The following is a 26,297-nucleotide window of genomic DNA, read 5'->3' as shown; positions in this document are numbered from 1 at the left end:
ACAGCCGTCCCAAGCTCCATTTTCACTAGCAGAGCACTGGAGGAGGCTGTTGCAGCCAAAAATGAAGCCTGGGAGGGATGCCCCTGACATGAGTGATGTTGAGGTGGCCAGGCCCACCCAGCCCCCAAGGTCAAACACAGTCTTGATGCGGCCCTCCATGAAATCGAGTTTGACACCCCTGCTCTAAAAGATTTGCAGTACAGGTAGCCCTTGACTTACAACAGTTCATTTAGTGACCATTTAAGTTTACAACAGCACTGAAAAAAATGAGCTCCTGTTACTGGCCACAGTTTCTGTCCACTTTGCAGTTCAAAAGCATGCAAATGCAAGTAGATAAAAAGCTACCACTTCAGTGAGACGGTAACAGCGTTCTGTGTGCCTCAGCATACAGTCATGTTGGCCACATGACCACAGAAAGAGTCTTCAGAGAACACTAGCTCCCTCGGCTAAGAAACGGAGATGAGAATTGCTGTCTAGAATGGGACATAACTGGACCAGGTAAACTATTACCTTTACCTTTATGTTGTCAGCTTTGTTTCTCTAGAGCAGTATTTTCTCAACTGTGACAAGTTCAAGATGTGTGAACTTCAGCTCCCAGAATTCCCCAGTCGGCACACCATTGGCATCGTGGACGTGGCAATTCTGGGAGTTGAAATTCACACGTCTCAAAACTTGGCAAAGTTGAGAAACTCTGCTCCAGAGATCTAATGTGGTGACGTTAAAACTCTCCTGGAGTAGCAAAGGGTAGACATAAAATATACAAGGTTTCCTCATCCTACAATAGTTCGTTTAGTAACCATTCAAAGTTACAACTGCAATGATTCACTTAACAAATGTGACAAGGAAGGTTGTAAAATAGGACAAAATTAACTTAATAAATGTTAGTTGAGGAGTACCTGTGTTAGAGTTTTGTAAAAAGAGGGTCAACATTACCTCTCCTGAGAGACCAATATTAATCTTTCTATGCAGGATGCAGCTGTATGGAAATACATTCTTGAAAGTGTATTTTTTATACATGAGGAATAATGATGAGATCTATCACCATTTATAGACTAAGCACACATCTTGGAATATTTCTTAGACTCTTCTGCTGTTGTTTCACTTAGTCTTTCAGTGGAGATTTGAGGCTCTGTTCTGAGAGGGGATGGATGAAATGGAACACATGAATGACCTTGGGGAAAGGTCCTGCCTAGGAAACAATCAGAGATGTCGTGCCACAGCATATAACCTTTATATACTGTTGTTGCTCACTAGCCCCATCTAGTGGCCAGAGAGACAAATATGCCCAACAATATTGTTTGAAGCTGACTACCCATTTACTCATCAGCCCACACTCTCAAACCAAATGCACGCTGGGAAGCCAGACTCAATTTCCTTTAGCATTTGGAGAAGACAGTACAAAGAAGCAGCCATTTTAATCTGTGGCACATGGTTATTCATCCAAGAACAAACTCACATCCCACACACAGAGCATCATTGGTGAAATTCAAAATGCTTGTATTTATTAATTGTTATGTTCAGTAGTAACTTAATACTGTCTATCTTACATTTGATTCTCACTGTGTGTATCCCTGTTTTCCTCAGTTTCACCATATCCTGTTCTCCCAATAAAGCATTGAGATCTACGCACATGGTCCGTTTTATTGGAGGACAGGTGGGTTTAGCTGCCTGTCAAGCTGCACACAGACTAATGAGTAATGGGGACAGAACAAGAGAAGAGACGTAGGAGCCAACAGTCACTTTAACAGTCAGAGGAAGAAAGATCCATCCTAAATGAACCACCTAGTTAAAAGTGAAGGCAGGAAGTTTGTGCCTTTAGATTTGCAAGATTCCGTTAATAGGTTAATATAACCTTGCAATAAAGAAGAATGAATTACAAGTAATCCTCAACGCCAGTTCATTTAGTGACCAATGTTACAAGGGCACTGAAAAAAGTGTCTTATGACCAATTTTCACACTTACGACTGTTGTGGCTTCTCCATGGGTGACATAAGCAAAATTCAGATGCTTGGCAACTGACTAATAATTTATAACGGTTGCAGTGTCCCACGGTTATGTGATCACCTTTTGCTAACTTCTGACAAACAGCCAATGTGGAAGCTGGATATTCACTTAACAACCGTGTTTACTAATGTAACAACTGCAGTGATTCACTTAACAACTGTGGCAAGAAAGGTGGTAAAATGAGGCAAAACTCACTTACAGACAGAAATGTTGGGCTCAATTGTTGTCGTAGGTTGAGGACTACCTGTAATCTGGTCTTGTTTCCTGTCAGGTTTATCTGGGAGGGCTGACATAAATCTTGCAATTTTAAATTTCTTTCTCTGACCTTTAAGAGGCTCCTGGCTCTCTTTACTGTTTCCTACGCAGAATCTGCTCCTCTCATTTCCCAAGGTTATTTATATATTACATTACAATGGAACCATGGCTGGAAAAAAAATTGATCTAATTAGGCAAATAGAGTTGATGCAATTATGCTCCATGCATTTTTTTTTCTTCTGTCAAGTAAAAATAATAACTTTCAGACAAGATCTGAAGTTTTACCCCAAAGATTTTAGAGGACACATAAAGACTGAATTTGTGGCAAGGAGATTCTTTCCATAGACAAATTAAATAGAGAAAGTTTATTGACATTGGAGTATTTGAATAACAGCAACCTATTCTATATTTCTTTTTTTTTAATTAAGTTTTTTATTTTTAAATATGTATAAATATTAAATACATGAACAGTGTGGCATCTGGGTATCATTAATTTTGGTACCAAATAATAGTAATGAGATTAACAGTTTTGATAGCCTTAATTACATTAATCATACTCACATCATTATAATAACATTGTACATAACACAGTCATCTTTCAACTTCTGGTCCTTTCATCTACCCACTAATTGTTATATTTTATATAGAAGTATGCATAATTATATTTTCCCCCTTTCTAATTTTTACCTCTATTCTATATCTTAATATCATAAGTTTTATATAGATAGATACTCTATTTCTATACTTCATCTCTTGTTCGTTTTAGTATTTCAATTCTTGTTAATTTTTCTTATATTTCTTGAAAAGATAAAACATCATTTATAGTCTACATGCAGGATTCTTCCCCTCCCCCCCCAAAATATTCTTGTGGCTTAAATCATGAAAATCTAATTGAGGATATTTATTCCACATACTTCAATAAATAAAACGAAAACAGTATGCCAGGTTACTTTTATAAGCCGCGTAAAACATATGAATGGTTTTTAAAGTCCTAAATGTTTCACTGAGGGGAAAATTAATGAAGTATATTTTAAACGTTTATTAAATCAGTTTGAAGGTTTATTCAGAGATTTTTATTGAGTCACTTGAATGAAAAGAAATGAACGCTCACCTGAATGCTTTCTCTTTGAGATTTTCTTTAAATTTTAAGAAAATATCAAAGTCACCAAAATATTTAATCTGCTAAATTTAGTATGCATGATATACTCAGAAAGGCATATTTTTTTTATCCCTAAGGGTAGATTTAGATTTTATTGGCTTTGTATCTGCTCCATTTATCCAGCCTGATTTGTTTGTCTTTCTAATGAATGTCATACATCTGCAAAAATGAATTTACATAGAGATACAGAATGGTGAGAAATTTGCTGGAAAATAACCACTTACTGTTATTTCTGTGCTATCCTATTTAAAAGGTAGTCCTCGACTTATAACAATTCATTTAGTGACCGTTCGAAGTGACAATGGCACTGGAAAAAGTTACTTATGACTGTTTTTCACACTTACAACAGTGGCAACATCCCCATGGTCACATGATTAAAATTCAGATGAACGTGACTCATCTTTATGACCTTTGCTGTGTCCCAGGGCCAGATGAACCCTTTTTGCAACCTTCTGACAAGCAAAGTCAACGGGGAAGCCAGATTCACTTAACAACCATGTTACTAACTTAACAACTGCAGTGAGTCACTTAACAACTGTGGCAAGAAAGGTTGTAAAATGAGGCAAACCTCACTTAACAACTGTGTCACTTAGCAACAGAAATTTTGGGTTCAATTTTGGTGGTAAGTCAAGGACTATTTGTACAAGGTGATATGAAAAAATTACTGAACAGGTTAGAGTCCCAAAAGTGCTTTTTTTCAGGAGATCCTGAAGTCCAGATACAACTGGACTTTCTTGTTTTTTCTTTTTGAAGACATTTCGCTTCTCATCCAAGAAGCTTCTTCAGCTCTGACTGGATGGTGGGGAATAGCAGGATTTATATTCTTTGCAGACAGCTGGTCATTTGCATCCTTTTGGAAGGTGGTTGAAGCACTTCCATTCCCCACCATCCAGTCAGAGCTTCTTGGATGAGAAGCGAATCGTTTTCAAAAGGAAAAAAAACAACAAAGAAAATCCAGTTGCCTCTTGGAAAAAGCACCTTTGGGACAACCATGACCCGGAGGATTGAAAATCTCTACAGATGAACAAATTAGAGAAAAGCTGAATAGCAGAACTACTAATGACCCTTTTGAGTTACCTCTGCAAAAGGAGCTCTCCCCTCTCAATCAGGTGGCTGTGAGTTCGATCCTAAGTAGCGGCTAATATTTGGAATAGACTCTCCTGCTCGAGCAGGGGGTTGGACTAGATGACCTCCAAGGTCCCTTCTAACTCTGTTTTTCTATGATCTAAGTTACATTTATTGGGCAGCAGGTGGTGAATATTGTGACAGAGGAAGAGATTGGGTATAATGCTATTCATTCGTGCGTGCAAATTTATCTGACTTTTCTCTCTTTCTCTGTTCTCTGTTTTGCTGAATGGAAGCGAGAAAAAGCTTATCACAGATGCTCTGAGTAGAAACCAATTTCTGAAAAGGCTGGACCCTCAGCAGATTAGAGACATGGTAGAATGTATGTACGGAAGGACATACCAGCAAGGAAACTACATAATCAAACAAGGGGAACCTGGCAACCATTTATTCGTCCTGGCAGGTTGGTAACCATTTTAGTTGTCGCTTTAAATAATAAACTCTGAAATTATGCTTCAAAGGCTAAGTCTTAGACTGCTAATGCAAGGAAAGCTTTCTTGGGATTATGCATATTCCACCTAGCCCAGAACAGGTATTTATTTATTTACATATTTATTGTTTTTTAAAAATAATAACAGAAGAAGAAAAGGTAACACAAAGATGCATACATTATTAAAAAGGAAAGAGCCTTAAAAATAAGTGACAAATACAACAGAAAAAATTAAAATATAAAGTATACATCATTATACCACTAAACAGTTTCAATTCTCTATATAATTATCTAAAGCAAAGAGTATACAAATAGATTGATAGACAGATAGACAGAGATGATAGATAGATGGATGGATGGATGGATGGATGGATGGATGGATGGATGGATAGATAGATAGATAGATAGATAGATAGATAGATAGATAGATAGATAGATAGATAGATAGATAGATAGACAGACAGATAGATAGATAATAGATAGACAGACAGACAGACAGACAGACAGGCAGACAGATAGAGATGATCATAGATAGATAGACAGAGATAATGATGATGATAGATAGATAGACAGATAGACAGAGAGATGATGATAGATAGACAAATAGATAGAGAGACAGAGATGATAGTTACAGAGATGATGATAGACAGACAGACACACAGAGATGATAGATAGATGATAGATAGATAGATAGATAGATAGATAGATAGATAGATAGATAGATAGATAGATAGACAGACAGACAGACAGACATGGATGAATATAGATAGATATGGATGAATATAGATAGATATGGATAGATAGACAGACAGACAGATTGTTGCTTTAAAAAAATCAATTGCATTTTGTGTAAATGCTCTGAGCAATTTCTCAGGACTGGCTTTTTTAAAGCACTTTAGGATTCCAAGTGGGGTCAGTGTAAGTGCATAACTGAGAGTTTGCTTTCTACCACTAACTCAAGAAATAAATTCATCTGGAAGAAGAATGCCTAGAATTTGAGCCAATGGGGAGACATCACAGTTTCTTTCTAAACTTCACCCTTCTCTTCCTGATGTTAAACCCAAACATATACAAACACTTTTCATATACAGAATATGAGTCAAGATAGATGTGTCCTTATATAACTATGACTAATTCTATCTCTTGCTTTGATCCTGACAAACTACACTGCCACAGTTCTGAAGACATCAATAATAGAATTGAATTAGTTCTAATTAAGCGTTAAAATCAATACTAGGAAAGAAATAGGATTAAGGGCAAATCTATCCTTTCCTCCTGCCCAAATATTCATCTCCAATTTCCATTGACGTCTTTTACGGCCAGAACAATAGTTTTTCTTCTTTAGCAAAATCGGTATTTTGTGAACAGCATGCTGTGAAACGGTCTTTTTTTATTTTTTGTCATCCTGAAGGAAGCAATTACTCACAAGGAAGAAAATGGGCTGCCACATTTAGAGGTCTCGTACACGTGATATTTCGCCTTTGGTTGAAGCAAGAAATTAAGTTTAGTCTAGAGAAAGAAGGATTGTTAGCAGCAATGAGATCCAGTCTTCAACCGCAATAAACATGAGGAAATGAATTTGACATGTATGTTCCTCTTGGCTTCTAAGTGCTCACTAAGAAAGGATTTTTTCAAAATGACCATCAAAGCATTAGTATTTCGTATATTATTATTAACACACTCTGATGCTAAGGAGTTCTACTCCCCCTCCCCACCTGAAAAGAAATTTGTTCCAAATGCAAAACACAAGCAGAGGAGAGGAGTTTCAGTTTTAGTTTCACAGCAGCAAGCAGCTTTAGTTTATAACAGTTGAGCTAAGCTGCACCCAGGCTCCTTGCTGTCTCCTTCTTCCTCACACAGCAAATACTGTTTCAGTTTCGAAACAGTCCTCAACTCTCTCACACACTGACAGGATGCTAGCCGGATGAATATCAATGGATACTGGTAGGCAGAGGCAGATTTTTTTCCCTTTATTTTCTTCCCCAAAAACTACCCGATCACATAGTTTCGTAGCAAAGCACAGTTATGTGTGTGTGTGTGTGTGTGTGTGTACACACACACACACACACACACACACATATACATACATACGACACTGAAAAAAGTGACTTGGCAACTCATATTTATGACAATTTCAGTGTCCCGGGGTCATGTGATCCCCTTTTACGACCTTCTGACAAGCAAAGTCAATCGGGAATCCATATTCACTTAACAACCATGTTACTAATGTAACAATCACAGTGTTTCACTTAACAACTGTGGCAAGAAAGTTGTAAAATGGGGCAAAATTCACTTAACAAATGTCTCACAACAGAAATGTTGGGCTCAGCTGTGGTCATAAGTCAAGGACTACCTGCATTTAGAGGAAGAGCATGCTCACCCTATATGACTTGGTAAGCAGGTAGATGTCCTTAGGGAAAGGCAGTTTCACAGATAACCTGGCTTTATGCCATACAGAATAGAATATAGAATTGAATTTGGGATTTTGTAGTTCTGTTCTATCATTGAATTTTAAGTGATCACAAGTGTTTAAGAAAAAAATCGCACACCAAATGTAACATAAGTCCCCTTCTTTAACAACAATTAAAAAGCTGTTTTAAAAAAAAATCACACACTTGCTGAAACAAGGGAGTAAGCTTATTTGAGCATGCATTTGCATAATTAAATTACTGACAATTTGAAACTGCAATTCGTTTATAATTAAATAGGCACTTACTAAATTTATTAAGTCAAGCTTGTTAACAAAAATCAAGTTAAAAATGAAAAACAGATTAATGTTTTGAAAGAGGTGCAAAAACAATAAAAGGAAAATAGAGTTTAACACATCATTATATCAGTTTGATTTTTACTTTTTTTTTTCACTTTTCCAACAGAAGGTAGATTGGAGGTTTATCAACATAACAAATTTCTGTCATCGATTCCTATATGGACAGCCTTTGGAGAACTGGCTGTTTTGTATAATTGCACAAGGACAGCCTCAGTAAAAGGTGAGTAGGATTGTTCCTAAAAACAAGAATATAATCCAGAGTTTCACGGTGAGGGTATTTTCCCTGACAGCTGTGATTTTGTAAGGAAATTAAATTCAAAAATCTGTGAATGAAACCTATATATGATATTATTATTTCTCCTGCCATTTTTTCCCCAATTAATGATAGTAGGGAAATGCACAATTCGAGGACATCATGAATACTTTCTTATTAGAGATGGAATGAAGAAATATATGGAATAGAACTGATCAGTTTCTCTATTAAATCGAATTCCCTGAAAATGGTTCTGAGCAGTCACATCCGCACAGAAAATTTTGAAGTTATATATAAAGTTGTATTCTCCAGATGTTACTGATAAAAACAAAGGTTTAACAACAGCATTGCATCACCTTTGTACCAAAGTACACAAACTTTCAAGTCCCGATCAGTACATTTCTAATGTCATCACAAACTTCCCTTATACATTTATACATAAAGTCGTCTATCAACTGAGGGGATATTACACTGTCTTCTTCTTTTTTTTTTTTGCTAATTGTTGATCCACTTGCTAAGCTTTTAGTTTGTTTTTATCCAAGCTTTACTATACTCCTCTTATTTCATTCAGCAACAAACCTTCAATCCCATATTTCAGCAAAACATTTTTGTTTTGTAAAGAACAACAAAGATGATTAGGGAACTAGAGGAACCAATTCAGCCTGGTTCAGGCAAACTGGTAGTAAAAAATGCTACTTTTCAGCCAAACCGGTAGTAAAAAAAAAAACGGTTTGGCCAAACTGGTATTTCTTTTTTTTTCTCCTCCCGACCATCAGCTGTTCCGACGATCAGCTATGCCGGGATCCCCCTCACTGTCTTACTGCTTCATCCAGGAGGCTTCCCTGAGGCCCAAAAGGAGTGTGCGGTGTGTGTGTGTGTGTGCTGCTGCTCAGTTTTTTGTCTTCCTGGGCCTCCGGGAAGCTTCCTGGGAGCAAAAACGTCGTCCCCCCAGGATGCTTCCCTGAGGCCCAGGAGGCCAAAAAACGGACCGCGGGGGTGGGGTGGGGTGCAACGCAAAAAAAGAAGAAGCCACACCCACCCCGTCACATGGCCACTCCCACCTAGCCACTCTCACCTAGACACGCCCACAGAACCGGTAGTAAAAATATTTGCATCCCACCCCTGAGACTGGAGGCTAAAACATACAAAGGACGGTTGCTGGAACTGGGTATGTCTAGTTTGATGAAAAAAAGAACTTGGGGTGACATGAGAGCAGTGCTTCAATGTTTGAGAGGCTGCCACAAAGAAGAGTGGATCAACCTATGGGACAAGAAGCAATGGACAGAAACTAATCAAGGAGAGAAGCAACCTACAACTAAGGAGAAATTTCCTGACAGTGAGAACAATTAATCTGTTGGAATAACTTGCCTCCAGAAGTTGTGGGTGCTTCAACGCTGGAGGCTTTTAAGAAGTGATTGCACAGCCATTTGTTATAAATGGTTTAGGGTCAGAAATGGTTTACGGCCTGAGCAGGGGGTAGGACTAGAAGACCTCCAAGGTCCATCCCATCCCTGTTATTCTGTTGTTTCATAACTGAAGCCTGTTTATGTTAGGCACATTTGATCAATGTGCCAGAAGCATAGCCCAATTTTACCTCAACCATTCTCACATTTTCTATGCAAGGTAGAACCTCTAATCTGGACATCCTCACACCTATTTGCTATACCAGTTCGCACCTATTCGCTAGAACCGGTGGTTAGCATTCTAAGCAGTTCGGAGAACCGGTTGTTAGAAGAAATGACTGGGCTAATCCTGTAAGGAAGGCAGGAAGGAAACATTCTGGTGTTGCTTACAGAAACTGCCTCTCCGTTAACCCTGATTACATTCTTGCCAGGACTAGACTTCCTGTCTCAGGAACTTCTCTGGAGTTTTTTTTACCCTCCTTTGCTGGTACTTTGCTTCTGTGGAGTGACCATTCAAAGTTACAGTGGCACTGAAAAAAGTGACTTATGACCATTTTTCACACTTACGACTGTTGCAGAATCCCCACAGTCATGAGAGGCCAGGTGAGGAGATGCGTGCCTCGATGTGAGTGATATTGAGTTGGCCACGCCCAACCAGTCACATGACCACCAAGCCATATCCACCAACTAAGCCGTGCCCACAGAACTGGTTGTTAAAAAATTTGAATCCCACCCCTGATCCTCATGCATTCTAACATAATGTGGCAGAGTACAAAGTCAGAATGGTTCCCCCCCCCCCGGCATATATGGAGGCTTAGAGGATGTCTACGTTCAAAATTAGCTTCTTACACTATTTGATTTATAGATAACTTTGTAAGATATCATATAACAGTTGAATCATTATTCTAAAATGCTTTGGGCACCTATGTTTATTTGTCTACAATATTTGGTAGGTCATCTACCAAAGGAAATTGATAGAAGTGTTGAACAAGGTAAAAAAAATATATATGTGTGAGTAATAAAGTATGAAGCTCCTCAGTGTTAACTCCTGGGAGAGAAACTGTGAAGATATTCTCAGTGGCACTAAGAACTTTAGTAAACATCATTATATAGTAAACATCACTATTTGACAAAATGTGTTCTGAATGTACATGGGTATTATATTGTACGGTAGAATTGTCTACTTTTCTGTTTTGTTTTCATTTTTTCCCCTCTAGCTGTCACCAGTGTGAAAACATGGGCATTAGACAGAGAGGTTTTCCAAAATATCATGAGAAGAACAGCTCAAGCAAGGCACGACCAATATAGAAACTTTCTGAGAAGGTAAACTTGGCACGTGCATCCTTCTTTTTTAATAGCAGCAGATAAAAATAGGATATTTTGAGACAAGAATTTGCTGGGCAATATATTGATCCTATTTGTAAAATCCTATCTAAAAAAAAAAGTAAAGGGAAAGAAAAATGAAGCACTTGGGTTGGTAGTTGATGCTGCTACCTGCAACTACTCCTTTTCTGCTCTTAGAAGAGAGGTGAATTGCATCTTATTGAGATCCAAAATTGTCCTTTAGTTATTATATTGAAATGAACACATTGCAGATCAATCTGAATATTCTCCAGGAGCTCAGTTCTGAATTTTTCTATTTAGGTTCTTTACTGCAAATCTGTATACAATTGGGAGCTCTGTGCAGGGAATATCTATAACATGGAATTCTGTGAAGTCCTTAGAGCCCTCTGAGCTTGGTTGTTGTTCTTGTAGATGTTTCATTCAGGGGTGGGATGCTACCGTTTTGGCCCGGTTCTATAGAACTGATAGCTCTGAAGAGCAGCAGACACTGAATCGGTTTGCTGAGAGTCGTCTTTTTGGCCGGCCTGCCCACCCGGGCTCTTACCTGTCCTTTATTTCCTGCTTTTTCAACTTCAGCTGCTTTGCATGGCACAGCTGAGGTTGAAAAAGCAGGAAAGAAGAGGATTTTCAAACATTGCACATCCGTGCGCAGTGCTTGTCAACTATCCAGGTGGGAGAGCTGATGTTTTTGCAATTATTTTACAAAATGCACTCTGACCGAACCAGTAGTAACACCAGTTGAATCCCACCCCTGGTTTCATTACCCATCTAGGTAACATCTTCAGTGCTAGAAAGGAGTGGGATTTGTTCTCTGTTTATATACAGTCGCTTGTCCTGTCAATATTGATGAGTCATTTTCTTCTTGGTAGTTCCTTTATTAGGCTGTTGTTTACTGTTTTATTGTTTGTCTGAGTTGATAGTTCCTTGATTGGGATCTTGTTTAATGCTTGATTGTTGGTCTCCTATTAATGCTGGTGTTAATCCTTGCTTATCTGGGTATTGATTGCTGGCAAGGAGGTGTTTTGGTCTTTCTGTTTCCTTTTTAGGTTTTTGATTGTCTCTTTTGAATAGTATGTAAATGTCATTTATCCCTATGTGCCTATTGATGGATGAAAATCACTCCTTTCTAGCACTGAAGATATTATCTAGTTTAGTAACAAAACAACCAAGTTTAGGGAGCACCAAGAATTCCACAGTTCAACTCGGAGTTCCAAATATCCTCGGCTATGCAGTTCTACCTTGGTCATTCATTAATTTCAATGTGAAAATAGCTGCTACAAACAGAACAAAAATATTGTTTATATCCAGTGTCAAATGAAAATATGAGTGTTTACACAAAGAGTTATCATCTCTTTTATTTTCATTTTCCATGTCCATCAATTTTGTTCTGGAGGTTTATTCAATCCTGTGAATTTTGATTGAAAAAGAATTGGTAGGAAGCATCCATTCTATCAATATTGATTTCATCAGTGAATAGAAAATGGTGGTTTTCATCCTGTTTTGAAGGCAGTTGTATAGGTTGAGCAAGTACTGATATATATTTTTTATTTGTTTGTCAAACATGTACAGGATAACAAGTATAAATATGAATATAAACAAGAACAAAGGAAGTAAATATAGATAAATGAGGAGAGTAAGACAGGGATGATAGGCCTGCTGGTGTGTTTATACACGCCCCCTTTAAGGACCTTTTAAGAATGGGGTGAGGTCCACGGTAGACATTTTGAGGTTGAAGCTGTGAGGAGTTGAGGCTGTAATAATGGAGTCAGGTAGGGCGTTCCAGGCGTTGACCACTCTGTGGCTGAAGTCGTATTTTCTGCAATCGAATTGGAAGCGGTTTACCTTGAGTTTGTATCGCTTGTTTGCCTATGTATTATTGTGGTTGAAGCTGAAGAAGTCGTTGACAGGCAAGATGTTATAGCAGACAATTCTATGTACTATGCTTAGATTGGACTGCAGGCAGCGCAGTTCCAGATTGTCCAAACCCAAAATTTCAAGTCTGGAGGCATAGCGAATTCTATTGTGAGTGGAGGAGTGGAGTACTTTTCTCGAGAAATACCTCTGAACCCGCTCAATTGTGTTAATGTCCGATATACAGTGCGGATTCCAGGTGGAGGAGCTGTATTCGAGAATTGGTCTGGCAAAGGTTGTTGACAAAAAGTCTCACAGATAACTTGACCTTTTTAATGACAGCCATTTAGAAGCCACTTCTCAAAACACAGTTCTTTGAACACGGACCTCAGATATAAAATCCTATGTAATTATCCTAGTAGTAATACTCAAACCAAACTGAAAGAATGTATTTTGGGCAAAAGACTTCTGCAAAGGCTGTAGAGATTATAGTGATTATTCTGTACCACTGCTTAACTGTTTTTTATAGGTAATACCCATAATATGCATAACCTTTTTAGGGGTATCTAATAGCTCTCCAAGAAAGAGCTGAAGTCAAAATGGTTCAAAGTTAAAGTTGAAACTGAAAGCTAAAGTGCTGTATACAAATTGAATTCAGTGGATTTCTTTTGGTTTTTTTTTTCCAAGTGTTTCTTTACTGAAGAATTTACCCGAAGATAAGCTAACCAAGATTATAGACTGCTTGGAAGTGGTGAGTCTTGGACCCCTAATGAGATTATTTAATCTTATTTATCTCTTTAGCAAAATCATTCTAGGGTAAAGTCAAGCAGTATTACAGAGTGCTCTGATTAAGCTCCAAATTCTGTGTTATTTGATCTGGGCTAAATAAGATTATTCAGTAGCATTTTCAATGTGCAGAATCTGAAAGTCCCACTGTGCAGGAAGTTACCATCCTTGCTTTTCTGAAGCTCATATTGAAATTCCCAGGAATACTTTCTAAGCTGCATGGCTTCCCATAGATTTGCCTTAGCAACATGTAGTTTTTGATGGATAATGTGTTTTATCACAGTACTTTATATAAAATAGCCAGATCATGCTGCCTAACAGGCTGAAATTTATGGGAAATAATGTCCCATTGTAAAAGCTTGAGATGAAATTCTGCTTGTGGAAAACTACCGAAATATGTCAAAATGGTCAAATTGAGGAGAGGGGAGGGAAGGAAAGGAAAGGAAAGGAAAGGAAAGGAAGTAAATGGATGGATGAACATGCTAGAAAATCTGTAAATTTAATCCTTTCTTAGGAGAAAGGAAGGGACACTGGCTAACATTTGAATCTGGAGGTCTATATTTAAGAGCAGTTAATATAGCTGTTAGAATTATAACACCTACCTGTAAAAATGTGACATGCTGTGATACTTATCTCATAAATCACCAAATATCTGTGTTAATGACCCATAGAAGCAACCATGGCTGGCTTTCAAAAGAAATAGCAGGATATTCTGTCTGCCGTCTTTTGTTACACTTTTGAAATATAATGATTTGTCATTGGGGGAAAAAAACCCAAGATCCATTATTAATATATCTGGTTTCCTCCCCCACCTCTTTTCTTTTGTTTATGATTTAATCCGCATGAATGAACAGTTTTATATTTGAAGGGCTAATTGAAATTACACTGGGAAAATTGATTTATCGTGCATACATTTTTACGTAATCATGAATTTACATGCTCCAGTAGAACAAGGGATAAAAAAATAAATAAAAGGAATTTAATTGTAGACAGGAATGCTGCAGAGTCATCTGATGGGGATGAAAAGCATAGTCTGAGATATTACAGCTTTTGTCTGTAAATTCTTTCCTCCCTCCCTCCCTCCTTCCCTTCCTTTCTTCCTTCCCAAATCTGGTGTGTTGCCTGCATGACCTGAATTTTTCCAGAGCAAGTCTTTGGCAACACACTCCTTCCATTCAGCAGGGAAACCTAAAGAGACCCACTGCCTGTTTGCGATATTATGCAACTGCAGCAATAGAATATCTTCGCTGAAATCATCGTCTAGCACAAATTGTTTGCAGAGCTGCCCTGACTGCTTAAGCCACTGCCTGAGTCATTGGTTTCAAGTATCCTATTTTATGTACCAGAAAGATGACTTACACCATTGGCTGTCTTAAACTCAATACAGGTAGTCCTTGACTTACTGTTCTGATCCAGGCTTCGTCAAACTTAATGAAACACACACTTATTTTAAAATCTATTTTAATTCAACGCTGGGAATTACTTGCATTCTCAGCCAGAACTAATTATAAACAGTTCCCTCAGATAAGAACACGCCTTTCAGTGCTGTAGAATGCTGCCGAAAAACAGAAGTCCAATTAATCATAACATAAATCAACCGAAGTCCCAGAAAAAAATGACCAGAATATGCAGAGCTTCAAGGAGGGCTCAGAATCTATTGAACTGCTTTGCTTCCTGCAAAGGTTTCGTCATCTTGGCCTGACTTTTATCCCTTATGAGAGGGGCAATCACCTCCCAGCCTTACTCCTGAGTCACCCCTTCTGTTTCAGCTGCTCTCGCCTTCTAGCTGCTCTGTGCACACACGCACACTGGGAACAGGCTCCGAAGGCAGCAGCCCACTCTCAGATGGTCCTGGCCCCATCCCTGCATTGGACGCAGGACCCTTGTCCAAGTCGTTTCCAGAATCCCTGACTGGTTCCCCTTTCTTCCTCACTGTTCGACTCTGCTGCCGTCTGCACTGGCTGCCGGTGAACCACAACACTTAAAACCGTTCCTTTAGTTACTGTTTGAAGCTACAGTGGCATTGAAAAAAGTGACTTATGACCATTTTTCACACTTACGGCCATTGCAACATTCCCCCCAGTCACATGATCAAAGTTTGGACGCTTGGTAACTGGCATGTATTAATGACGGTTGCGGTCATAAATACGACCTTCTAAGAAGCAAAGTCAATGGGGAAAGCCAGATTCACTTTACAACCGTGTTACTAACTTAACAACTGCAGTGATTCACTTAACGATTGTGTCAAGCAAGTTTGTAAAATAGGGCAAAGCTCACTTAACAACTGTTTTGCTTAGCAACAGAAACTTTGGGCTCAAATGTGGTCGTAAGTCGAGGACTACCTGCACTGTCCACTCTGACCCACAGCCATTTGCTAAGTTTTCGGATATGATTCGGATACATTAGCAAAAACTGACTTGTTCTTTCTCTTAAAATTAAGACAAAATGTTGCCCAGCATTGTGATAAAGAAGGATGACAGTAAGGGTGCAAAACAGGGCCTGAGGGAGGCTGCAAAAATGAGGCTAGGGACCCATTTGCAGGGAGTAGGGGTTCCAGGTGTGATTTTAAGGTGCATTAATCCAAGGCTGGGTGGCTTTAAAGGCACCATATAAAGTCATAAATAAATACCATACAGAGACAAGCACACGTCCAAATTGATAGTCCAATTTTTCTCCCTTGGAAATATTGTAAGGCAACTAAAATCAATGAAACAGAGCAAAACCATTAAAATGGATTGGAATATGTCAGGTCTCTCTGGTTGATTGCATCTTTTTAAAGTGAAAAAAAAGAGTGTTGTTTGGATTCTTGCCTTAGGTAGTTTGGGTCAATAGCATTCATGGGAGATGTCAAAACCCCCCAAGATGACGGTCATGGAAATGCAGGTGTAGCTCTGCCCCTTTATATATACATGCATTATCAACGTTTGTAGAGATTCTCAGTCATCCAGGTCATTGTTGTTCCAAAGGTGCTTTTCAGGAGGTAACTGGACTACAGGAATCATTTGCACTACTCAGGTGACCCTGAGGATGCAGACAAATCTCCAAGTGCTTCAATGACCCTCTAAAAGGATGCAAATGACCAGCTGTCTGCAAGGAATATAAATCCTTCCATTCCCCACCATCATCCAGTCAGAGCTGAAGAAGCTTCTTGGATGAGAAGCGAAACGTCTTCAAAAGAAAAAAACAAGAAAGCCCAGTTGCCTCCTGAAAAATACACCTTTGGGATGTGCATTATCAACGCAGATCCAAAAAGTGGCTGGTATTCTATTGAATTGCCGGGATCTCCATATTGAATTTTTTGACCCAGTTATTTGGGTTGCACATCCACCTGAGATGTCCCGTGTCTCCAAATAATCCAACAAGTTTATTGTCTGTGTATAGGAGGAATGGCAATGGGTAGTTTGCCAGCATAAACATTGCATTTAGAGACAATGGAATACATGTTGTTATGAAACTGCAGCCTCTGTTAAGGATTCATTAGGAATTTCTAGCTTTTTCCCCCTCCATCCCTTTTCTTTTTCTCAGTCCTGTCTTTACCCAAGGACATTATTTCTATAAGAATGCACTAATATTCCTGCAGCCCACAGCATTAGCTTTTTATTCTTCTTTAACAAAAGAATGCTTTTGTCTGTTCTTCAGAAATAATCTAATATTGCTCTTCATGAGGATTTTTTTCCTCTATGATAGATTAATTAGATCGCAAGTTGAATGATAAGAGAAGTTAAACAGCTGGCATTTCTCCAGCTACTGTATAAAGGAAGCCCAAGAAGAGAAAGCTTTATGTATTTTAGCAACCATCTAAGAAATTTTGTTTGAGCAACTTGTTCCAGGATACCACTGGAGACCTCTGTCTTCTTTCGTAAACTGAAAAACAAAATGAATTAAATTGTTTTTTTAGCAATATATTCTTTAATTTAAACTTTATTAGACCCTCTGTTTTTCTAAAGGGATCAAATTATACAGTTATGACGTGATAGCAGTGTTCCAATATCTCAGGGGCTGCCACAAAGAAGAGAGGGTCAAGCTATTCTCCAAAGCACCTGAAGGCAGGACAAGAAGAAAAAGGATGGAAACTAATCAAGGAGAGAAGCAACCTAGAACTACGGAGAAATTTCCTGACAGTTAGAACAATTAATCAGTGGAACAACTTGCCTCCAGAAGTTGTAAATGCTCCAATGCTGGAGGTTTTTAAGAATATTGGATAACCATTTGTCTGAGTTTCCTGCCTAAGCAGGGGGTTGGACTAGAAGACCTCCAAGATCCCTTCCGAGTCTGTTACACTGTCACTTTGTTATTCTGTTAAATTCCTTTTTGAAAGTCTAGCATATTTGCTCCAATGAACTAATTTGTGTCTCTTTACTTCCAATGCCTAAGTCTTGCTCCTGAAGACGTCATGTCATACATTTATAATTCTTCAGCTTTGATGGACAGCTGTACTGCTTTAGAACTTGAGCATGTTTGTAACCTCTGACATTTTTAATTGTATTGTAGGAAGTTATCATCCACCCCTCTCCTAGAAAAATGAAATATACTAGGAAATATTAAAAAGGCAGAATATTTCCCCTAAAAAGAGTAGAAACTCAAAAGCAGAAACTCACCTCAGAAGCAGAAGCTCACCCCAACTTTGTTAATGGGTGGGCCATTAAAGCCTGGGCCAGAATATTTTACATAATAAAGATCTACTCCAGGTAGAGCTGTAATAGGAATTGCCCAAAGCCCTTCCATTACATCATCATCCAGCAAGGCTCAACCAAGCCTGAGACTCAGGACAGCCTACAGAGTTGCCCCTGCATGGCCCCATGGGAGGTCTGACAACCAATCAGAATACAAGCTCAAATTCAAATCCCAACAGAGGGTATAAAACCCAGGCACTCTCAGCATCTCAGCCCTTCCTTCTTTGGAGCACCAAGCCATGTGGTCCTGTCCAACATTAAACCACCTTTCCAAGCAGTCACCATGTTTCCACCATGTCTTTCTTCCCCACTTGGAACTGAACCCAGAAGGATAATTCTTCCAACAGTATTATTAGTATACCAGTATTATTAGCATTATAACTACAGTCTTTCCAAACTTGGCATTGTCTATATGGCAATCTTATACATATAGAATGTTTGAAGCCTGAATAATCAATGCCTTTTGATTTATTGGCCCATGTTAACGTCCCATTGCTTTCAATGGGTTTACACTGACGAAATCTAAGCAGTTGGTCAAAGGAAGCAAAAGACTGTGGAATTACTTTGTGCAAATAGTCATGCCACATTCTTTAATAGATTCATTTGGATTATCAATTAGATTTAAACCCCTTTCAGTCATTTAAAAAGATGTTCATGTTTACTTGATCAGTTGTGTTTATAGGTTATGCAGAAGAAGACATGCCATAGGGAAAATGCAGGCAGTGGAGCCAAAAAATTTTTTTTGGCTTTTGTTCCTTCTTCCCAGAAGCTGCTGTAGCTTTTTTGAATGTAGCTTTTTAGAATATTTTAGAATTTGCATTATTTTTCTGGCATAGAAGGACTCTGTTCTCCCCATATAGAAAGCCTGAAAATACAATGTGTGTTATGTAATATTAATATCACCCTTGCTTGAAGGACAATACTTCAATCCATTTTAAGCAAATTGATTAATACAATATTCATATCTAAGTCCTGACTGTACTGTATGTTTGGTAGGAATTTAAATAATTTTCTCTAGAAAATGTCAGTGGTTTTTTTGGTGAAGATCTAAATAGAGGTAGTCGACTTACAACCACAATTGTGCCCAAAATTTCTGTTGCTAAGTGACACAGATGTTAAGTAAGTTTTGCCTCATTTTATGACCTTTATTGCCACAGTTGTTAAGGGAATCACTGCAATTGTTAAGTTAGTAACGTGACTGTTACAGTAAGTGGGTGATTGTTAAGTAACATGGTTGTTAAGTGAATCTGGCTTCCCCATTGACTTTGCTTGTCAGAAGGTTGCAAAAAGGGATCACATGACCCTGGGACCCAACAACCGTCATAAATATGAGTCAGTTGCCAAGTGTCCGAACCACCCTGGGGATGCTGCAACAGTCATAAGTGTGAAAAATGGTCATCAGTCACTTTTTTCAGCACTGTTGTAACTTCAAACGGTCACTAAAGGAACTGTTGTAAATCGAGGACTATCTGCAGGCTGTTACCTGATCATTTCCTGCCTTTTCTTTGTCCCACAGGAATACTATGACAAAGGTGATTATGTTATCCGGGAAGGAGAGGAAGGAAGTACCTTTTTTGTTATATCCAGGGGAAAGGTAAGCTACTGTCATGCCCTTGTTGGAGTCTGATTCTGAGGGGGAGATTGAGCAGCTGACAGGGAGTGGGAGTGTGGCTCCGGTGGTTGTGGAAGAAATGGGAGAAGGGCACAGTCCGGCTGGGCATTCAGAGGAAGACCCAGGGCCATCCCCTCTTCATCCTAGGGCACGCAGGGAGGAACGGAGAAGGGAGCAACGTGGCTTACGAGAGAGAAAAAGGCCCTGATCCCTTTCATTAGTTGCAGCTGGGAGAACAGGATATAAATGAGGCGTTTGCACACAGCTCTTTGCTGGAAGCAAAGCGTGCATTTTCTTGGTCGAGGCTTATCTGGGTTTTGGCGTCCTCCCAACTTTGGGTGCTGCGTTATCCTTTGAAAGTCTGCAATTTATCATCCTGGCCTGCTGTGTTAATTACTTCAGTGTGGTTTGTGTTGATTTTTTTAAAAAAATTTCTAATTATCTTTACTTTGGGTTCGGATTGCATTTCTGCTCTTCGTAGACTGTTTTTTGAAGAGTTTGATCTCCAGCCAAGGATAATTGGACATTGGGGCCAAGTTGGAGGCATTAAAGGGAGTTTATTCTACTTTTGTGACTTTGTTATTTTTGTGTCACACCCCGGGTCATCATAGCTACCATGCAAATATATTGTCAGGGAATTGCCCAGCAGGTGGTTCAAATGGAGTCAGAGAAGCTGACACAAACTTGTATAGCTTTATATAAATAAATACAGGTTTCCTCAACTTGTGACCACAACTGAGACCAAAAATTTTGGTTGTTGGGCGAGACATTTGTTAAGCGAGCTTTGCCCCATTTTACAACCTTCCTTGCTACTGTGGTTAAGTGAATCGCTACAAGTTGATAAGTTAGTAATAGCCATCCTTAAGTGAATCTGGTTCCCCATTGACTTTGCTGGTCAGAAGGTCGCAAAAGATAATCACGTGACACACACACACACACCCGAAACTCTACAACTGTCATAAATATGAACCAGTTGCCAAGCATCTGAATGTTGGTCACATGATCCTGGGGATGCTACTAAGGTTGTTAAGTGTGAAAAATGGTCACAAGTCACTTTTTTCAGTTGCAACTTTGAATGATCACTAAATGAACTATCCCAAAGGTGGGGTTTTTTTTCCAAGAGGCAACAGGACTTTTTTTGAAGAGAAAAACCAGAAAGTCCAGTTGCCTCTTGTAAAAAACACCTTTGGGACAACCAGGACCTGGATGACTGAGAATCTCCATAGACACTAAATGAACCTATTGTTAGTCGAGGACTACTTGTATATTTTACATCTATAAATACAGCAAAGAAGAGAGTCAGGCGAAAAGGAGCATCATGAGGCAAATCACACGGCGCACAGAAGAAAAAAGCGGGGGGAGAGAAACGCCCACTCCACACCCACAGCAACCAATCATAGCGCAGATTGCCTCACGCAGGAGCCATCACCCTTCAACCAACCAATCACAATTGCGTGTTCTGACTTACTGTTGCTGCACAACCCCACTGTTCCTGCTACTAAATTTAAATATCTTTTAACATATTTGTGCCACACTGTTTGGCCAATGAAGCAATATGGGAAGCTGCATTTTCGTCCATTTGTTTCCTGAGAGAGATAAAGGACATTCCATTAAGCCCATGAGTGCCTCTCAATAGGATATTGATCCATCTCTTCAAGGCAAAATGCTATGCAGGGCATAATGAGATGTGAGATCGTTAGGAATTAACTGGCTAGTGAACATCTGGGACTTTAAGCTGTCAGACAACATTTGAATTAGTTGCCTGCTCATATGCACATCCCTCCACAGTTATTCTTGTTTTTAGCTGTTTGTCCTCCACCTTTTTATCATTTGCTAAAATCTACACATGTTTCAGGAATGGTAATGATGGTATTAAAATAAGCAAGAGAAATTCTGAACAAAGGAATATCTCAATTGCATTCAAGATATTTAGGAAATGTACTACCTGGCCAGGAACAAGGAAGGAAACTGTAGGAAGGAATTCAGTGACCCAGAGTTGGCCTTAGTTTTTCAGTTTGGAGCAACTAATCTGGGCAAAAAGATTTAAACTGATTTTTTTCCCCTGGCGTCCCTTTTCTGAAATGTGACATCAGCCATTTTAAATCCACCACCTGCACCTTTTGAATCCAAGCCAAAACAAAATTTTCTTCCTTTAGTTTCCTTTCCTCTGCTTCCCCTCTTTCTTTCTTTCTTTCTTTCTTTCTTTCTTTCTTTCTTTCTTTCTTTCTTTCTTTCTTTCTTTCTTTCTTTCTTTCTTTCTTTCTTTCTTTCTTTCTTTTTCTTCCTTCCTTCCTCCCTCCCTCCCTCCCTCCCTCCCTTCCTTCCTTTCTTCCTTCCTTCCTTTCTCTCCCTTCTCTTGCTTTCTGTCTCAGATTCCTTAGGAGTTATATAAAGTTACACAACAGTGTAAAATAACCATTGTTAAAAAAAGCACTAAAAGCAGTATAATATAATGCAGAAGGAGATAAAAAGCAAATGTTTGATACAGAGTTAACCCGATATTATTTAAAAAATATGCAATTAAATTAGTCAAGCAATAAAATGAAAGATAACCAACAAATCCAGTAGAGACATTAAAATATATAAAGATTTTTTTCCTATTAAAAAAGAAATAAAGCAAGTAATAAAAAGTAATAATAAATATACAAATATATAACATTATTAGTTTAAATATTTGACATGGGCATTTTATATACCTGAGAATCCCTTATTATATTTACTAATAAAGATCAACTTCCTTTTCTAAAACAATACATTATCATAAAAAATCTTTTGGTTATGAATATCCTTTAATACATCTTATTAAATGTATAGATTTTTCCATAGAAATGTAATATAAGCATATGTCAAGTGATGGGGGAGTGTGTTTGATTTCTCTCACTATGTTTGTCAATCTGGTTGCTACTAACAGGGTAATTAACAGTGATTATACAACACTGTTTACTTCTGACTTGCTGTGTGCCCTTACACAATCATTTATATCTCACAAAAGAGTACATGGTAGAGAAAATAATAATGATATATTGTACTAGTATGCACATACATTGGATCAAGATATAAGGGACGGAGCAAATAACCCCTGGCTCTCACTGAAGTGTAATACTTGGCAATCTATTTTCACATGGCAGTGCTGTCTAAGAGTTGTAGTTCAGCAATGGGGCACAAGTGGCTTAGAAAAATAGTAACACACAGTTATGATAACTCAGATAGTGCAATCAGGCTAAAGGCTGCCTTAATGCAAGACTTACCAGCATAAATGGCTCTTCTGGATTCATGATCCTATAATGTCCTCCTCATGGCAAGGAGATTATATGGTTCTAGGACAGGGGTCTCCAAACTTGACATCTTTAAGACTTGTGGACTTCAACTCCCAGAATACCTCCTCCTGTCATGTTAGCTCAGGAATTCTGGGAGTTGAAGTCCACAAGTCTTAAACTTGCCAAGTTTGAAGACCCATGTTCTAGAAGAAGACTGGAATCGTTGGAAAACATTTTTGGTTTATTCTGAAAAGGGAAGTGAGGTCTGTGTGGCTTCATGGAGCATCTTCAAAGAGATGCTTCACTCAAAGCATCTTCAAAGTGAAGAACTCCTTCAAGGTTTGCACAGCCCCACTTAAATTAAGCATCAAGTGGACCATTAAAGAAGGGAAATTAAGTGATGGAGGGCTAACCATGGAAAAGATCTTTTTCCTGTTCATCACCCATGTTTGAAGATGGCTTGGACAAGAGCTTTTCAGTTGAGGTTCCTGAGTGACCTCAATTCAGGGACATTCCAGGGCCCAACATCCTTTGAATTCCCCCCAAATCCTCTTCCCACTGCACCCCAAAACAGAAGCTGCAAGGAAAGGACAGATGATTCTTTATATTGCCGTGTTTCTCGATGTTGACAACCTTAAGACGTGTGGACTTCAATTCCCAGAAGGTGCTTTTCCAAAAGGCAACTGGACTTCCTTGGTTTTTTTTTCCTTGAAAACATTTTACTTCTCATCCAAGAAGCTTCTTCAGTTCAGAAGAAAGTCCAGTTGCTTTTTGGAAAAGCACCTTTGGAACAACCATGACCTGGATGATTGAGAATCTCCATAGACATTCAACTCCCAGACTGTCTATGGATAACTCCATAGACATTTAACTCCCAGACATGGTGGCTGGAGAACTCTAGAGTTGAAGTCCACACATCTTAAAGTTGCCAGTTGAGAAACACTGTTATAGAGAATGGAATAAATCTCTTTTACAATGGTTATAGAATTTGCCCTTGAACTGGCAGGGCCATCAGTTATAACCATCAGTTGTGAGCTTTGTAAATTATGGGGTCCTTGGAGCTCTCTTAGCTTGGTTGTTTGCTTGTAGATGTTGTCCATAATCTACCCTGAACACTGAGAATTTTACCTAGTAGGATAATTAATCATCTCCAAGCAAACAACCAAGCCTAGAGAACACTACAGTTCAATCTTGCTTCATCACTGGAGGTTTTTAAGAAGACATTGGACAACCCTTTGCCCGATGTGTTGAAGTCCACAAGTCTTAAAGTTGCCAAGTTTGGGGACCCCTGGTATAGGATCTCCCGTTTGAGCAGGAGATTGGACTAGAAGACCTCCAAACTCCCTTCCAACTCGTTATCCTGTATTCTGTTCTTTTTTTATTGGCTTTATAAATTCCTTGAAGGTTGATTCTCGGCTTTTTCAATATCAACTCATGATGGAAAAATTGCCTGAAATATTCCTTGTCCGCTGCTGTTGGTATTTGTCCATGGTTCACACCCATCAGGGCTTTCCTGGAAAAATGGAAACTATTCAAATCATCCTACCTAAACTGAGATTAGATCCAAAACATGCCTGATCAACCCATAGAAATGTAGGGTAGCTCCACAACGGATGACACGTGTTCTGCAAGGAAAGCCACTGTTGGACGACACATGAAAGATGTAATCATTTAAGATATTTTATCTATGCATGTAGATAAACACGTGCAAGATGGCTAAAAGCAAATGTGATATCATATAAATCATGAAGCATCTAAGAAAACAATAGCATCTTTTAAAAGAAGTCTGCAGGAGGAGGGTAGGTCTGCTCTTTAAAAAGATGGTCAAAATTCAATTGGATATTCCCTGACTTTAGACATGACTAAAATAGTTGTTTGGATCTCAGCCAAAGCCTTCAAAAGCAGCACTTGGGGGGGAAAAAACCTCAGAAAGAAATAATTCCTTTTTCTAATGCAGCGGGGAGGGGAGAGAGACTTAATGAAAATACATTTATGCATTAACTATTGAAGAACAAGCAGATCATGCATGAAAAGAGACAGATGGAAACCAGTTGGTAAGGTCTAGAAATAAACACTTATGCTGGCTGCTTACAGGGATCTGTTCTACTTGGCTTCTGCTAAACAATATTTGCAAAATCTGGAAGCTAAGACGATAAGTTATATATTTGCTACCATATGTGGGCTGCCAAAATCCAGAGTTGATGGCAAGAAAAAAGTTATTAAAAAGTCTCTTTGCTGCCATTTAATGATCGTCTGGATTGTTGCAAGCTGGATCTGGCAGCACTAGTATTTGTAAGATATTTTAACATAGGGGAACGAGAGTTGAAATCAGATTTGCTTAAAAGCTAGAAACATGCAACAACTACTACTAATTTTTATGTATAAATGTCAATATTATTGCTGGGGTAGGAGGACCCAATCCATAAAGATAAATAAGTCTTTAAACTCATTTGCATATTTTAATAAACAATACAATGATTCCCTAATGTATTGAATACATTTCTCCTACAATCATATTTAGAAGTACCATTTGGAGACAAATGGCCTTTTTGAAGATCATTTGTCATGGGATTATGGAGTTAAAAGGAATCTTAAGGATCTAGTCTGACCACCCTCAATGTTCAGGAAACCCAGTGAAATGATGTATCAAAAGTGGCTGTTTGTCTTTTTTAAATGCCTTCAAGGGTAGAGAATCCCTAACCTACATAATAAAACATTTCATTATTGCACAAACATTGCCATCCGGGTTTTTTTAAAATTCTATTTCAATGAAATCTTAGGTAGCTGCAACTGATATCCTAGTGAATGAAGGCAAATATACATGTCCCAAGATTTACAGATTTAACAGAGTTGGAAGGGACCTTGTAGGTCATCTAGTCCAACCCCCCCCCCCCAATCCATGCAGATAATGTTGTAGGATGCAATCTGGGTTGGTTACCAGGACTAGAGGTTTAGTCTTCTGAACTTTTAAACTTGTGTTGGAGCCCATCTTCAGGAAACTTTTCTCTCTCACCAGACTGTGTACTTTGGGCTATTCTGCGTGTAGTATTTATGTGGTGCCTGGTTGTGTGTGGCCCCAATTGTTGATTGGGGTTTTGATGGCTGGCTATTAAGTTGTTCGCTGTTATTTCCAAGGTCTGTAAAATGAGGACCCAGATTGTTGAGGGAAAATATCCTCTGTAAACTGCTTAGAGAGTGCTGTAAAGCAGTGGTTGGCAACCAGTGGACCGGGGGCCACTGGTTGTCTGCGAGAAAATTTTGGTGATTCCCAGAGAAATGTCACCCCTAAAGCACCCCCCAAACCAATTAATCCAGGGTGCGTGGGAACACAAGGCTGTGCAGACCACATGGCCCACGGGAACACCAGGCTTGCGTCGC

At 38.8% G+C, this 26,297-nt stretch overlaps 1 protein-coding gene across 3 annotated transcripts in view; it reads left to right on the top strand.

Moving 5' to 3' along the window:
* PRKG2 (protein kinase cGMP-dependent 2) overlaps positions 1–26,297 on the top strand; it is a 79,988-nt gene that overhangs the window by 20,292 nt on the left and 33,399 nt on the right. For all 3 annotated transcript variants that reach the window (XM_087962753.1, XM_087962754.1, XM_087962755.1), the window contains 5 exons: positions 4,780–4,946; positions 7,847–7,960; positions 10,614–10,719; positions 13,279–13,342; positions 19,567–19,644. In XM_087962753.1, the coding sequence (XP_087818879.1) occupies positions 4,780–4,946; positions 7,847–7,960; positions 10,614–10,719; positions 13,279–13,342; positions 19,567–19,644 (529 nt within the window). The remainder of the gene's footprint in view (positions 1–4,779; positions 4,947–7,846; positions 7,961–10,613; positions 10,720–13,278; positions 13,343–19,566; positions 19,645–26,297) is intronic.

The sequence above is a fragment of the Notechis scutatus genome, chromosome 4 (genome assembly GCF_049901735.1).
Source record: "Notechis scutatus isolate UNSWTSFEM ecotype Mainland chromosome 4, rNotScu1.2, whole genome shotgun sequence".
NCBI classification, from domain to species: domain Eukaryota; kingdom Metazoa; phylum Chordata; class Lepidosauria; order Squamata; family Elapidae; genus Notechis; species Notechis scutatus.
This window is presented reverse-complemented; position numbering and strand designations above follow the sequence as displayed.